General features: G+C 32.2%; 2 protein-coding genes across 7 annotated transcripts in view; one reads left to right on the forward strand and one right to left on the reverse strand.

Annotated features, from left to right (window-relative positions):
• The window catches only part of LOC114343578 (uncharacterized), a 51,311-nt gene extending 38,478 nt beyond the window's left edge, over positions 1-12,833 (reverse strand). For all 6 annotated transcript variants that reach the window (XR_007696781.1, XR_007696779.1, XR_007696780.1 and 3 more), the window contains exon 1: positions 12,668-12,833. The gene's annotated coding sequence lies outside the window, so the exon portion shown is untranslated. The remainder of the gene's footprint in view (positions 1-12,667) is intronic.
• Positions 12,834-12,948: 115 nt separating this feature from the next.
• On the forward strand, positions 12,949-17,162 carry LOC114343575 (uncharacterized). The gene is made up of 2 exons (XM_028294416.1): positions 12,949-13,123; positions 16,422-17,162. The coding sequence occupies exons 1-2, from the start codon at positions 13,064-13,066 to the stop codon at positions 16,914-16,916; spliced, it is 555 nt and encodes a 184-aa protein (XP_028150217.1). The 5' UTR covers positions 12,949-13,063; the 3' UTR covers positions 16,917-17,162.
• The last annotated feature ends 967 nt before the right edge of the window (positions 17,163-18,129 follow it).

Below are 18,129 nucleotides of genomic sequence, written 5' to 3' on the forward strand. Positions count from 1 at the left end.
CAGGGAAGGAGTGATTAATTCATTCACACTTTCTAGAGGTGCTGAAGAGGTACTAACTTCTTACAAAATCCAGATCCTGATTATATACAAAAGGGAAACAAAAGTAACAAGTAGGTACTCACAAGTACAGTAGTGTGATCGTTCATGGGTATTCTTTCATTTTTCCTACTGTAACTACAATCAACACCTCTAATCACATGTTTTGTGCATGTATGTATTTACAAACTACATTTCTTTCAAGTGAATATACTTTAGAAACAACCAGCTAAAAAGTTAGGAATGCTACAAAAGATCTATCATATTGTTTCAAATAAATTCGGGTGCTACAGGCCCGGTGCTGATTAAATGTTATTTAGTAATTCCATATTAGCACCTGGCGTAAAGATACGATAATCCTCATGGCCTGTTGCACCAACAGACTGTAAAACAACTGATTTTCTAACCGCCAATTGGATGATTTAAATCAACGATCAATGGTTATTTTTCAAATGAGATGCACGATTCTAAAAAACTATGAGTTTACAAACCAACAATATATAAGTGGCAACATCGTACATATTATTCCATTCAAATCGGAATGTAGTGATAATAAGTTATCCCTTATGTACTAAATAAGGGATAATTCATCCCTTATTCGCAGAGTGCAAGTACTTGGAGGGGATACAAGAAACAATTGTGCACGAATAGCAGAGAAATCTTGCAACGTTCTTAAATAATTCATATTGTCAATTGAAATTGTCAAATTGACGTATATTTCATACCTACTGTCATTGAAGAAGAAAAATTATATGTTGCTCACAATATTGATATACAGAAGATCCCTGATTATCTGTGTGCGGATTATCCGGGCTGGGGATTATCCGTGCTATGATTTTCTCTTACTCAAATTGGATTTTTGAGGTTTTATCAAAATAGCACCACTGTAAATCACTCGACCGAAACTATATACGCCGAGAGGGAGACTCATAATGAAAGACTTCTCTTTTCTGACATCTTTTTATTCGCGGTGTGCAAGTACTTGGAAGGGGAAACGAGAAACGACCCTGTTTGAGTCGCGGAGAAATATTGCAACTATCTTAAATAATTCATATTGTCAATTGAAATTGTCAAATTGACGTATATTTCATACCTTCTGTCAATGAAGCAGAAAAATTATATATTGCTCCACAATGTTGATATGATATGCAATTATTATGTAAAGGTAAATTTAATTAATTTTATTTTGCTTGCAGTACTGCATTTTAATAACTAATTTTATTTACTACATACAATTGTTGACGTTTTCATAACATAACCTGAATCTTATTTTTTCTTATTATTTTTTTGGACTATGGCCTTGACAATTATCCAGTAACCAGGACTAATATAATTGGCCAATATAATTAAAAGTGCGAATTTTAGTATAGAGCGTAGAAATAGGGGTCGCTTTGCCGAACTTGCACGGTCCCAATAGCAGGTACAGGTATTTATATATGTTACGAGCAAAGCCCGATATTGGACAATCCTAGCATTGTATGGAAAATATTGTCCACTTCTAGCATTGTACCCCCAAACTGTACAATGTCCGAAATAATCGAAGTTAGAAATGATTATCGAAACATTCATCGATTCGAATCGATTATTATTGACAAGCGACACCAAATCAAAAATCGAACATTACTGTCATTGGTTAATTATTTATTTATATTTGATATTTTTACTTTTTATTATTTGAATTCTATTTATGTCATGTATTATTATTATTGTTGAGTTGTTCTTTTTCGAATCGTGTGTTTAATGTGATCTGCTGTGTCCAAATAAAATATAAATAATAGTCCGACTACAGAAATTGGTTCTCCTACCTCCATCTTTCACAACAATAAATATTTATCATTGTTTACCTATACCATCTAAAGGTAGAACCAATGTAGAAGTAGAACGTAGAACCCAATCCCAGATAAATCTCTTGTTGGACTTATACATCCATAGTTTTAATAGTGAGGGGCAAACATGGTTAAAAAATATGTTGAAGAAATTATTCTACAAGAAAGATGTGAGTGAAACATTTCAAATTTTCAAGAGATATGTGTGGTAATTTAAAAAAATTAGATACAAAGCCAATGGGCAACATTAGAAAATACAAAGTAGAATGAAGCAGTGTGCAATGAAATGAAGCAGTTGAAGTGGAGGTATTTGGTTATGTACAAATTGACAATGTATCAGTGTATCCGTTACCTATCACATGAATCAGCATCTAGTGTTCATCGAGTTATAAAATCCCATAAATTTCATCTTTACAAAATGATATTTACTTCATTGATTCAAGGAAGATAATCCTGGGCCCGGATTACGTACACTCGATACGCATCGTATCCGCCATGTTTTACTGTAGCGCCTTATGGGAAAACATGGCGGATACGATGCATATCGAGTGTACGTAATCCCGGCCCTGATCTTTAGCTAGTGAAATCATAAAAATATCAACCCATATCAATTATACAATAAGTATTTTTCCAAACAGTATACATTTATGTTTAATGGTGAAATTAATATGCATAATTGTCGTTATTGGAGTGACGGTAAACAGGGCTTTGGACGGGCCCAATAGATTAGCTGACCAGATCATCGGATATTTTGCCTTTGAACTTAGTTTTGAGGGTACACCTTAAATCAAAAGTATATACCGCTCTTATGCAGATCTTGCGGATGCACATCAACCAAACTATTCAGAGCAGCATCTAAGATCAGAATAGCCATGATGATTGCCAACATCTGTCGTGGAGATGGCAAGTGAAGAAGATGCACATCTTCCAGTACTGCAAAATAATGCCCAATACAGATACCTGAGGTTTGTTCAATGTACGAAGAGGCTTTAAATGTAGATTGTATCATTATATGGAGGCCATTTTGAACATTTTATTGTTAATTTGTTGAAATTTTATATTTTTTTGTTATTACTAATATTCAAAAAATAAACTATTAAAATAATCTCATAAAAGTTATTTCATATATTATAAAAAAAATAGTATGCTGTGTAGAGAAACAAGTTACCTTTGAAATAATGTGTTACCAGACCACACTTGCTATTAAAAAGCTGGGGTTGATGCGAGATAGCAGTAGGTTATATTTGTGAGTATTAATTTTGTATGGAAATGTGTTGTGTTGCCAATAAAATGTTACATATCTATATCAATTACTAGTTCCCAAATTTTCATATTATGACAGGATGAACTTTATGATTTTATAGTTTGTACATTTTTAAGTGTCTCCTTTATTTTTGTAAACTGGATTTAATTTGCTGTTTCTCCACTGATTTGGCATTTGTCCTGTTTCCATGGTTTTATTGAACAACTCAGAGCTAATTTATTTCACTTTCATCGAATACCTTAGTTAGATGATATCCAAAGATATTATCTAGTTGTTTCTGCTCTTTGTTTTTCCCTTCTAATTTCAAGTACCATTGCCATGATAGTATCTATATTATGTACTGTTGCTGCTGTACCAGACTCTATATTTAACAAGTTTTCAACAACTCATTCCCAGAACTGCTTTAAATCATTTTCTTGTGCTAGTATCTTATTATTATATAATGGGAAGAAAAAACATGAAATATGCAAATTAAAATTATATTATATTCACGAAAATTCTGATATGATATTTAATCTTATAAACATAAACATCTTATAAAAGATATTCATCAAAAAGAAAAAGTATATTGTGAGTATATTTTTTAGGGTGATATAAAGTGTGTACCAATGAAATAGTATACTGGTGAATGCTAGCTGCTAGCTACTGAAGGTTATGTAAGGATTCAGTAAAAATTAGGATATTAGTGAAACTAACACAAAAGTTATCCCATAAATGCTCTATGGGCCATTCCACGAACGTACGCCTGTTTTGGATTACTTCGACAACGAATATTTTACTGTGCAACATAAGAAGTAAGAAAGTAAATGGCGCTAATAATTATTCCAATAAACAACAATGTAATTTGCAATTTACTTTCGTTCTTCTTATTTTGCACAGTAAAATATTTGTTGATATTTGTTGTCGAAGTAATCCAAAACAGGCGTATGTTCGTGGAATAGGGTATAGTACTATATTATTGAATATATTTTCGATGCAAAACTGAAATAAAAATATATGTAGTATGAAATAAATTAACTAAAGACATGGCAAAATTATAATCTTAATAACAACTTCTTTGTTCCACTTACTAATGGTTCGAAATCAAAAACAAATTGAATCATATTGGTTATGGAGCATATATGCCTAACAAAATAACATAAAATTGAATTCTATACAGATGCCTTATTTCTAATACCACTTATAATGTGTAAATTTTATACAATAATTATATATACTCCATCTACTGTTGCACGTTTTTATTCTCTACTGTAAGTATTTTGTTTTATTATATTTATGGTTTTTATTATTTACTTTAACGTAAAATTATAACTTAATTCTTATTGTCTATTTCTAATGTTTTTATTTATTTACATTGAATATTAATTTGCTTTATTGTATCCACTTTTGCATTAATTATGTGATCTATTTGATTTAAAATGGATTCAGGATTTTTTTATACTTTGGCAACTATGTCAACTTAGATCTCTGACATAGATAATGATGTGCAACAGTAAGTATTAGACAGACTGTATTTATGATCTTACAAATAAGGTGTAGTTATGTGACATCATCCTATTAATTTAAAATGTAATATAAAAAAACTCTTACATTTTATTTTATTTATTTAAACAATCAAGTGAAGAATGGCATTTCGAGTTACATATAAGTCCATTTTTGCGGCAATGACATTTTCCATCTGCACATTTCTTTTTGCAATTGCATTTAATAAATCCTTGACCACCAAACCTTGATTGTTTCTTGACTATAGTCCTTAAAGATAATTCAGTATTTGGAACATCACTACTGGACATAAATGTTGCCTTGCAAGGAGCAATTTGGTTTCTTGAAAATAATTGTGGCAGGATACCAGTTGAAGTTCCTACTTTATAAAATCCATCAGTATTGTCCATGACAACACCTAGGATATTTTTATGGTCCCCTTTCCCCCTATCTAAAGAAGGCACTGGTACAATCACTGTAGAGCCTTCATCAATGTGGAAATTTTTTTTCTGTATTTGCTTTCATCTTTTTTGCCTGATTTTCTAAAGAAATAACTGCCAGATGTTTGTTTTTTGCAATATTATTTTTTATGGCCGAAATTTCTACTTCAACATTTGGTTGAGACTCTGGTGTTGATGTAGACTCTGATGTTGACATAGACTCTGGTGTTGACATAGACTCTGGTGTTGACGTAGACTCTGGTGTTAATGTAGACTCTGGTGTTGACATAGACTCTGGTTCTTCTTGCCTTTTTATTTCTATATCAGGTATAGGTATAGGACACAAGTCAATGAATTCTATGTCTGGTGATGGATCTTCAACAATGGCACTTTCTATATCTTCATCTAAAATCACTTCAGAAAGTGTTTCATACCCACCACTTTCTACAAAATTCATTGAATTGATTACCTGCTCTAATTCTTCCTCGGTGGTGACATTAATAGCTGCTGGCAGGTTACCAGATGCAAGTCCTAACTTGGGCTTCCTACCAAACATCACCTCAAAGGGACTTTGCTTAATGCCAAGATGGAAACTGTTGTTTTTTTGAAATTGGCAAAAACATAAACCCTCATCCCACTTGTTGGTATTGTTATCTTCCATCCATGCAACAACCATCTCTTGCACATCCCTATTGGCTCTCTCTACACTTCCCTGGCTTTGGGAATGTCGAGGCTTGCCATGGACTATTTTTAATTGTGGCCACATAATTTTTAATTCCTCTATGACACTGTTAACAAACTCGCGCCCATTATCACTCTGGAGGACAGAAGGTGCTCCAAAAATACAAAATATATTTATTAAATGTTTAGCCACCTCTACTGCAGTTTTTGTTTTGAGAGGGCGCAGACTAACAAATTTACTCAGGTGATCCTGATAATTTAATATAAATTTATATTCCCCACTTGGACATGTTTAAAAGTCTATCAAATCAACTTGTCCACGCTCATTAACTTCCTTAAACACCATAGGCTTTACTACGACACCTTTCTTTGGAAGTGTTTCCTTTTTTACACATACCTCACAGTTTTCAAGAAAAATTTTGATGACATCCCTGGTTATGTTGGCATATTTTTCTTTTAAATTGTGTTCTAATTTATGAATGCCACCATGACCTGTCTGTATGTGAGCACAGTGTATTATATTATACAGTTCGGAATCACATACAAAATACTTAATGTTATTGTCTGTTTTGCACATAGGTATAGTACCCTCGGAGATCCGTGGAAAAAATTTACACCCAAAATAACAAAATTCAGTTTGGCAACACTGTGCAAATGTTGATACTAACATATCCTTTTTAAGATAAGCACAACGTTAATTTAGTCCAAACAAATTAATATTTTTTTTTTGCCAACAAAAATGAGATTTTTCAACCAAATAATGTACTACAGGTAGTCTAATTCCTAATGAACTACACTATCAGAACTCGATATATAATAAATCTGAGGAGCTATCAAACCAATTAAACAAATATTTTTCACAAGTAGGAAAATCTCTGTCAAAAAACATAACACCTTCAACAAGCACTCCAATAAATGTATCACCAAAAGAATATATATTTGAATGGCAACAAGTCTTAGAAATTAATGTTCAAGAGGTTGTAAGAAAACTAAAAAAAGGCAAATCTCCTGGCTGGGATGGCTTTGGTGTTGATATTATCAGGGAGTTTGAAGAGGAGCTTCTACCGATTATAACTAAATTAGTTAACCTTTCTCTTGTCACTGGAACAATCCCGAGCTCTATGAAAATGGCAATAGTGATACCACTTTATAAGGGAGGAGACTCAAAACAGCCAGGAAGTTATCGGCCAATATCTCTCTTAACAGCTATGTCAAAGATATTAGAATCATGTGTAAATCTTCAAATCGTAAACTTCTTGAATACAACTGGTGCCTGGTTTAATCGACAATATGGTTTCAGACATAATTCCAGCACAGTGTCAGCAGCTACCGATTTGATTACAGATATATATAGTAACTTAGACAAAGGATTAAGCTGTGTATTTGTATCACTAGATTTACAAAAAGCTTTTGATACAGTTAACCATGAGTTACTTATCTCAGTGCTTGAACAATATGGTATAACTGGTATGTCCTTAGTATGGCTCAGGGATTATTTGACTGGCAGAATACAAAAAGTGCTCTGTAATAATGTACTTAGTACAGCAGAAGACATCACATGTGGAGTTCCTCAAGGGTCTATATTGGGACCAACATTGTTCCTTATTTATATAAACTCCATCTCCAATCTGCCTTTAAAATCAACGCTATTTTTATATGCTGATGATACGGGACTCTTGTATGCTGACAAAGATCCCAAAAAGCTAGAATATGTTGTAGAAAAAGATCTGACAGATATAGATGACTGGCTCAGATACCACAAGCTCTCACTCAATATGAATAAATGTAGTTACACAATAATTTCAAATATTGAAGAACACAGAGAGCTACAGTTAAATTTTGGAAAATTCAAATTCGTTAAAAAAAATGTTACCAAATACCTTGGCTTACACATAGATAATCGACTAACATGGGAACAGCATATATTGAACACGTGTCAAAAAATAGCTCCAGCAGTGGGTATGCTTGGAAGAATTGCTAAATTTATAAGTATCCCACAGCGTAAAATGATCTATCACTCTTTAATAAATTCACATTTGTCATATCTAACTATTGTTTGGGGTAATACAAATCAAAAACAGCTACATCCTCTCATGGTGTTACAGAACAAGGCTGTGAAATATATATTTCAACTGTCAAGACTTCATCCAACTGACGACCTGTACTATCAGAGAGGAATTCTAAACATTGAGTCGCTATACATTTTACAAGTTTGTATATTCATTCATCAAATTAAGCTTTCTCAAACACTTACAAATATTACTCTAAGACGTATAGAAGATGTGCATGACCATAATACCAGACAGGGAGGTAGTTTTCAAACCGTAAGAATGCGAACTACTGGTGCACAAAGAAGTATATACTCAAGTGGTCTGATTTTGTATAATAAGTTACCCACAAAGATCAAAGACTGCAGGCTAGAAAGATTTAAAACTGAATTAAAAGAGTTACTTCTTACTAACTACTACAACAGATAGCTTTAATTGAATAAAATTCTATAACAATTTAATAATAAATAATAATTTAATCATTTACTTTAATACAATTTCTTTAATGAATCTATATAGGAAAACTTAACCTTCAGTGTAAAGTAGTCTAAAAAGTTTTATGTTATGTAATCTGTTACCATTATATTTATGTTTATTATGTTACCACAAAACCAGCATAGCTACGGCTCTTGGTTTTTTAATGTATTTTTTTTTTTTGTATATTGTTATTACGTATTTTAATAAATGGAATAAAAAAAAAAAAAAAAAAAAATGTTTCAAATATGACGTGCAAAATAATTTTTAATTGGGTTCTGCTAATGGGCTTGCTTTTTTTGTCATTAAAATAAAAAAAACTAAATTTTACTCATTAAATCAATGTTGTCCGGTTATCGTCTTAATTATTTTAACTGTACTAATATCCGTTGAGTAATTATGAATGATTAATACGTTGTTAAAACATTTTATCTATAGCGGCTTCTGGAATATCTTAAAAATATCGAATTTCATTGATAAAATGCGCATATTCCACCGATCTTCGCTTCGACAATACAATCAACTTTAATGTATCTCCTACTTTTAAAATGTCGTACCTCTTAATTCGTCGATAATCTGATGAAGTTTTGGTTTTTCTGTTCTTTGCTTCCAAAACTTCACTAATAAGTTTTTTATAATCAGTTTCTGTTTTAATTCGGAAACTATTTATATTACCACCCAGCTCATTCACTTTCAAATTGAAAATATCTTCCAGGGTCATTTTAAATTGGTAGATTATTTAAAGAATAATAATAAGAATAACTTAATAATAAAATAACTTAAATAACTTAATAATAAAATAACCTAAATAACTTAATAATAAAATAACTTAAATAACTTAATAATAATAAAAAAATAAAGAATAATTTAATCCGCAAATCCAGAAGTAAAAAGAAGAAACTAAAAAAAATAAACTCTGATACTCTGATTAAAATATCAGTTATTATAACCTCATTCTCATTTCTCATTCATTTGCCTTTTAAAAACAAAAAACAAATAGGGAATAATCTTAAAAAATCGATATAAATCGATATTTGTCATTTTCTCTCAAACTTTGACTAATTCGAACATTGTACAGAATTCTCTTATACAAAGTCCGATGATCATGTCTATTTCGGACATTGTACAGTTTAGGGGTACAATGCTAGAAGTGGACAGTATTTTCTGTGCAATGCTAGAATTGTACGATTTCGGGCATTGCTCGTAACATATACATACATATGAATTAATTATATATAGGAAATACCATGCTTTTCAATTATCTGTGCCACGTCTGGTCCTGAGGAGCACGGATAATCGGTGTTCTACTGTAATACGCAATTATTATACAGAGTGTCCCAAAAGTAGTGAAACGGTCGCATATTTCGTGAACTAAACATCGGATCGAAAAACTGAAAAATACGTGTTCAATCATTTTCAAAAATCTATCCAATGACACCAAACACTAACCCCCACTACACCCCCTGGCGGTGGGGTGGGGGGTAACTTTAAAATCTCAAATGAAAACCCCTAGTTTTTCTTGCAGATTTGGATTGGTTACATAAAAGTAAGTAACTTTTATTCAAGACATTTTTTCGAACTGTGGATAGATGGCGCTACAATTGGGAAAAACGATTTATCCTGATACCATAGGTAAATTATAGAAACAGTCTAATATCTCGAGAAATACACTTCCAAATGAGAAACCAAAAAAAAAGGTTTTTAATACGGTTCGAAAACCTATCGAATAACACTAAACATGACCCTCCAACCCACCCCCTAGAGGTGGGGTGGGGGGTAACTTTAAAATCTTAAATAGCAACCTCCACTTTTTATTACAGATTCGGATTCGTCATGAAAAATTAAGCAACATTTATTCGAAACATTTTTTATAATTTTTGATAGATGGCGCTTTAATTGGAAAAACACAATTTATTAGCGCCATCTATCAGCAATTTTAAAAAATGTTTCGACTAAATGTTATTTAATTTTTCATAACGAATTCGAATCTGTAATAAAAAGTGGGGGTTGCTATTTAAGATTTTAAATTTACCCCCCACCCCATCTCCAGGGGGTGGGTTAGAAGGTCATGTTTGGTGCTTATCGATAGGTTTTCGAAAAATATTAAAAACCTGTTTTTTGGTTTCTCATTTGGAAGTGTATTTCTCGAGATATTAGACCGTTTCTATAATTTACCTATAATATCAGGATAAATCGTTTTTTCCAATTGTAGCGCCATCTATCCACAGATCGAAAAAATGTCTTGGATAAAAGTTGTCTACTTTTACGTAACGAATCCAAATCGGCAAGAAAAACTAGGGGTTTCCATTTGAGATTTTAAAGTTACCCCCACCCCACCTCCAGGGGGTGTAGTAGGGGTTGGTGTTTGGTGTCATTGGATAGATTTTTGAAAATGATTGAACACGTATTTTTCAGTTTTTCGATCCGATGTTTAGTTCGCGGAATATTCGACCGTTCCACTACTTTTGGGACACCCTATATAAAAGTATTATATTTAATTGTATTTTGCTTGCAGTAGGTACTGCATTTTAATAATTAATTTTATTTACTACATACAATTGTTTACCTTTTAATAACTTAAGGTAAATCTTACTTTTTCTTCTTATAATTTTTTTTTGGGCTACAGCCTTGACAATTATCCAACAACCGGGACCAATATGATTGGCCAATATAATTAAAAGTGCGAAAAAAGTTGCTGAGCTATGAAACAAGGTGTCGCATTTCCAAACTTGCACGGTCCCAATAAAGTGATGGGCGTGCTAATAACCGGCAAAATAACGTAAAAGATGAAAAACATATTAAGTTGTGAGGTAAAAAGAAATGAACCTAGTGGAGGTGGGAGATTTAGCGATAAAAACCTATAAACTTACATCCTATTTATTGTGTTCCACCTAGGGCCGGTTGTTCGAACGCTAATCAAAAATGATCATTATCAAATATTTAATTACTGTCATGAAACTGTCAATGTCAACTTTGTTTGGGTTGCTGAAAACATAATTGTTTACAATTATGAGATTTATTAATCAATTATGTTAATAATTGTTATGTTAATTGATTAACTAGTCTCATAATTGTAATCAATTATGTTTTCAGCAACCCAAACAAAGTTGACATTGACAGTTGGTGACAGTAATTAAATATTTGATAATGATCATTGTTGATTAGCCTTCGAACAACCGGCCCTTAAGGTATCAGAAGGAGTATGTCAACTAAAACTGTCAATGTCACAGTGGCAGTTGCCAAACTTGTCTGATACGTCTAAAGGTCTAGTCTTGTATATACGGAAACAATAAGTAGAATGTAAATTTATAGGTTTTTATAGCTAAATCTCCCACCTCCACTAGTTTTATTTCTTATCTCATAACTTAATGTGGTTTCGTTAATCTTTACGTTATTCTGCTGGTTATTAGCACGCTCATCACTGTATAAGGTTATTCCTTATTTAGTACATAAGAGATAACTTTAATGTAATAAAAGCGTTTTGATAAAATTGTGGGTTAGGTCACTTAGCATCTCATAGCTTCACTTCATAGAACAGGTAGATCCCTTGTTTATGGAATTTCACAACTCAGACAATAGGACCTCGCTCAGCTGAATATTAATGTCTCTCTTAGATAGTTGGACTGGTTAAAGGCCAATGAAAATTGTACTTTACCACAAGTGAGCCACTAAGGCTTTTAAATTTGGTAAATAATGGTAAATTTAACCCTCACCCACGGGTCAGGCTTGACAGGCCTCACCCTCTACTCGAGGGTTAAAGGAGCAAAAAGAGTAGACGAATAATGTAATTATTGGAAATACATAATATACAAATGATGGATAGTAAGAAACAGAGGAAGTCCTACAATTTAAGAAAAATGTTCAGCAATGGTTCAGTAAAATGAAAAAATGAACCTGGAAATAAAACCTATGGGTAAAAATTATCCAAAACAAATAAATATGTACACAAAAAGACAAGAAATGTATTTGAGAAAAAGGGAATGAAATTCGATCAAACACAAATTTATGAAATGTATGAGCGGCGAAGTAATCATTAGAAGCAGTTTTAAAATGTACAATGTGAAAAATATCGAAAAGGTCTATAAAAAAAGTTGAGAGTGCTGTCCAACAATGTACCTAGATGAATGATAATAGGGTTGCTTTGGAAATGTGGTCATTTCTAAAATAGAAACAATTTACGAAAATTTCCAAAATGTTTAACAGAGAAATAACCATATTATTCTTTAATTAAAAGCATTTAATTGATATACAGCTAAAATTTAACATAAAACTCGTTTTTTAAAATGCCGGTATGTACCGCTTGTGCAAGTAACCAAATCACGCCTCAACGCTATCTTCAAATTGATTTTATAAAAAGACAGTACAAATTACAGCATTTAGATTACTCACAGAATATTAATGAACAGTTCTACTTACGATTATACTTTATACTATTTAAAAATTACAATTATTTCTCATACAACACGCGTTTAACTTTTGTTGAGATTCAAGATGGACGTCGACGCAAAGAAAGCAAGCAAAAGCAAACGGAAAACACAACACAAAAGACGATTTATTTGAGCGTCGCCGTCATTAATCAGTTTCACCAACCGAGGTAAAATGTGACGTCATTTCCGCATTATCTTTTACTATTTTGGTTTGTCATCCATTACCCAAATTTAATGCTTGTTCTGACGTGATGAATTGAATGTCAAATGTGTATTTTTTAAGAAGAAGACTAAATGAAAATGACTAAATGTAGAGGTTATGATTTCGATTTCGGATCCAAAAAAAGATAAAAAATAATATTTTTGTTGATTTTTTTAAATTGTAATGGTTGAATCTGGTCTTCATCCTCTTTTGAAAATATCAAATCCGGATGATATTAAGAAGGTAAAATACTAAACTTTCTATCAATATAAATAATTGGTTTTCTTATAATAAAAATTACAGACTGCCATGTTTTTGTGTTCTGTTGGGTGATATAAAGCCTTTAAATTTCATTTTTCTTTATTAAAATGTCCCATGCATTGTCGTGAACCATTAATTTAAATTGATGGGCTTTTTCATAAAATAAAGTCTTCCATACATACTTCAGAATTATTAGCATGTTTGCTTTGTTATTATGTTATTAATATAAATGATGTCATACTGTTTACTTATTTCCAGTTTTGGTTTAGTTTTTACCACTTAATTTATGTCCCAGAAAATGGATAGCTGAACAAAAATTATGTCTTAAGAACCTGCTTTATGTTTAACTGCACTGCTGAGCATAAAATTAGGGTCACCCTGTACCTATTTACTAATGGTTTGCCCTTCAAAGTTTATTTAAAGTAATCAAAATGAACAATATTTCTTTGATATACTCACTATTTAAAATGGACCATTTTAATGTGATGTGAATTTTCTTGAAACAAAATATATTTTAAGAACTTCAATAGTGAGTGTTCCCTCCTCTGGCGGGGATAACAGCTTGCAAACTATGGGCATACTTTGTATCAGATTTTGGATCACATAATCCTAAAGATTATTCCATTTCTACACCAATATGTAGCGAAGCTCTCTCGAATTTCTGGGGGCTGATTTGAACCCAGATATTTACAGTGAGGCAGATCCTTGAAAAAACCCTAGAGTTCGGCGTTGACACCCACCACATATTCGTGGACTTCAAAGCTGCATACGACTCGGTTAATAGAGGTAAACTTCTACTTGCTATGGTAGAATTTAAAATACCGCTTCATCTTGTCCAATTAACTGAACTTACGCTCACAGGAGCAGAGAGTGTGGTAAAGATCCAGAACAATTTCTCAAGACCCTTCGATTGCAAAAATGGACTAAGACAGGGTGATGGACTATTGTGTCTCTTATTTAACCTGGCATTAGAAAAAATAATTCGAGAGTCCCAAATTAATACGAATGGTACTATCTTTAACAAATCAGTACAAATTGTCAGATATGCAGATGATATAGATATCATAGGTAGATCTAAAGAATGTCTGGCTGAAGCATTTCGGCCGTTAAAAGCATCTGCACAGAGAATGGGGCTAAATATAAATGTTCAAAAGACCAAATATATGTGTTGCACTAGGTCAAGCAACCCGACACCTACAAGAATAATAATTGACGACCTAGAACTGGAAGGTGTCGACACCTTCATATACTTAGGCTCGCTGCTAACTAAAGATAACAATGTCAGTGAAGAAATTAAAAGAAGAATAGTGCTCGCCAATAAGTGCTACTATGGCTTAAGAAGACAGATGGCCTCAAAAATACCTAGAAAAATTAAATTGACTGTCTACAAAACACTAATAAGACCAGTGCTAACATATGGCTCAGAAACTATGTCACTTACTCAGAATGACCAAGAACTGCTCAAACATTTTGAGGAAAAATTTTAAGACGAATATATGGTGGCATAAAAGAACAAGGTTTGTGGCGCAGGCGTTACAACTTTGAGTTGTATAGAAATTTTGGAGAACCTGACGTACAATTCATTAAGGTAGCACGCCTTAGATGGATAGGTCATGTAATCAGGCGAGAGGAAAATGCCATAATCAGAAAAGTTTTTGACCAAAGAGGGCCGATAGGACAACGAGGAAGACCGAGACTTAGATATCAAGCCAACATAGAAACTGATTTAAAATCTATTGGAATTAGAGCATGGAGAAGAGTTGCCAGAGACAGGGGCGAATGGAGGATTGTTCTGAAGAAGGCTTTGGCTCATAAAGAGCTGTAACGCCATTGATGATGATGATGATTTGAACCTTCTCAAGATCATCAGTAACTATGTGAGTAGTGTGATGCCGTGCTTTATTAATTTTAGATATAACGTCTCCAAGAATAACCATTAACAGTAAAATATGGTCTGCTCAAACCTGTGTCAGGAATCTTTGCATAGTCAATGTCCCAATTTTGATAAAGATTAACTCTGTGTCAGCGTCAAATGCTATGCCTCCCCATGCCATAATCATCCCTCCACTAAATGGAAATCGTTTGACAACACATGATTAAGCATATCTCTCGCCTGGACATTGCTATACTTTTACACTTTTGTCTGAGCCTATAAGACAGAATCTCAATTCTTCAGAAAACAATACACTGATCAAATCCTGTATTGTCCAAGCCATGAAATAAACTAGCAGTATGAAGTCGCCTTATAACTGTACATTTACTTGGGTTTATGTATATATCTCACTTCTTGGCAATAAATTCAAAGGGAAACTGCCATAACTGTTTGTTTTCTAAAAGCAGTTGAAACAACAAATTTGTTGTCTCTAGCTGTTATAATTCTTCATCATCGACCTGAACCAGATCTTCAAGTAAGCCAACTGGTATTTTCTTACCGTTGCTATACTCTTTGTACACACTCAAAAGACATCAATACTTCTTGAAGTTTGGAGCTCTTCTAACACCGCCACAACATAACTTATTATACTCATTGCAATACACTGACAGTGACAACAATATAGAAACAATTTACAATTAACATTAAAACCACAGAAACAAAAACTATGCTGATAATGGTTTTTAGGAATTAATGTAAGGGGCCCGTTTTATCTCAAACACTTATGTTACAACCGAAAATAATTAAAAGAGAATAATTTCTAAAATAAATTCAAATTATGGGGTGACTAATTTTATGCTCGGCACTGTATTTTTAACCAAAATAACAATGTAAATTATTTCACTACTATGTTGTAGACATTATGACACTCTTGATTTTAACCCTTAATCACCTCATAGTATTTCTGAGGACTACTAAATTCTGGTACCCTTATATACCAAGCATTGAAATAAATATGAGAATGTTTTTTAAATATCATTTATTAGTTATCAGCTGATATTTAATACTTTAAATGTAATTCAAACTATTTGGTATTTAATACACAATAAAATTTGTAGGTACTCTAAAGCTAAAGGATCGTTGGGAAAAAACAACTCTTTTAGCTTATTAAAAAGTTATGACTGAAAAAATAACGCAGACTTAAAAGGACTGTTAAGAAGTAACTGTCAAAAAAATCTAAATATGGTGGTAGACTAAGGGTTAAAATGAAATAATTAAAGTATTCAGCGACTAATAATTTAGTGATACAGAATTAGAAAAATTTAAACTACACATTGGTCATGATGACTGCTTCAGAGTAATTAATGTTTAAAAATAAATACATTACTTATATCATTTTTGTTCCAGTTTTTACATGAATGCATAGATGATTTGATAAGAAAACGTGACATAAGTTTTGATAATTATAACAGTGGACCTATAGAATGGACTAAAGATGACTTTGAGAAGACAAAACGATGTGTTCAATCATTCTACAAACAATGTGTGATAGAAAATAAATTCCAGCTAAATTCTCAAAATTTGGAAGAAAACATTCATGAAGCTTTAAAGAGTTGCTATGGTATAAGAAAAAAAGATATATTTCAGCATTTAGCTAAGTCTTATATTCTAAAAAATGGACATAACTTAATAGAAAATATAGACTGGAAGTTGAAATGGATATTAGGGTCCTCAGATTTAACTGTGATAAAAGAACCTTATCTTCAGATTGACTTAAATGGTATTGAACTCTGTACTGGAGAGATAAAAACTACTTGTCTTTCATTTGAAGCAAATTTGGAACAAGTGGATCAACTTATCAAAGAATTGGCAGACATCAAGGCAGAGTTAAATGCAAAATAAATTATTGTTAAACATTTTAAAACGTATTGGTGGCCAATATTTGTAAAAAGAGATTATATTCTTTTTCTTTTATTTATGCTTTATTATTATTGTAATATGTCAGTTACATACATTATTATGTGCATGATAAAATATAAATATATTATATATTCACATAAAAGAAATCAAACCTAGACAGGTAATGTCATATTGAAAAGATAATGTTATACAATAATATGCTACAAATAAATAGAGAAAATCTGAAAATCTGTTTGGATTTATTTCACCCACTGTTGACCCAATCTTTTTTGTGAAATAAAAGTAGAAAACTAGACATGTGAAACACCTATATTCTTTTTCTCATGATCATCTTTCAGTGCGTCACAGTTTTTCGATTTCTCTCTAACGCATTAAATTGTATGTCACAGAAAAAAAGGCACGTCTTTGAATACTTTGGTAATTATTCTAGTTCGGTGATTATTCTAGTTGTCGATAGATGGCGCCATAATCAAAAAAGAATTATTTATTAAATAAAATAATAATATTATCAATATAATCTGTACAATTTATAAGACTATACAAATGAAAGAAAATACCATTTTATAAATGCAATAGACACAATTGATTTGGTTTTATTCCAAATTGAAAATAAAATTTGACAACTGTCAGATTTAACTAAAATGTCACGTTAGAATAAATGTCATAAATGTGTATTATCACGGACTTAACTTTTTTTCTATAATTTGTGACGCACTGAAAAATGTTCATGAAAAGGAGAATACCATAATTTTGTGAACTTTAAACAAGTTCTTGATAAAGTTAACTACAGTAGATCCCCGGTAATCCATCCCCTCTAATCTTACATGCCTATTACCATTGATTGGGCAGGTTGTAAATTGTACATGCCACCACTATTGTGCTTGTTCAATATTAGTTCATTTATTCTACTGACATAACTATTTCTTCTTCTTTAAGAGCCATCTCCGCTACGAAGGTCGGCAATCATCATAGCTATTTGGATTTTAGAGACGACTGCTCTGAAAAGTTCATTTGATGTACATCTGTAGCAATCTCACAGGTTGCGTAGCCCCGATATTCTGCGTCTCCCTATGCTTCTTTTTCCTTGAATCTCTCCCTGCATAATCAATGGGAGCAAGTTGTACCTATCTTTCTCCACGTGTAATATGTAAAATGGCGATATTCCCATTTTCTTGTTTAGATGGTACATATTTAA

The sequence above is a fragment of the Diabrotica virgifera genome, chromosome 3, assembly GCF_917563875.1.
Source record: "Diabrotica virgifera virgifera chromosome 3, PGI_DIABVI_V3a".
Classification (NCBI taxonomy): domain Eukaryota; kingdom Metazoa; phylum Arthropoda; class Insecta; order Coleoptera; family Chrysomelidae; genus Diabrotica; species Diabrotica virgifera.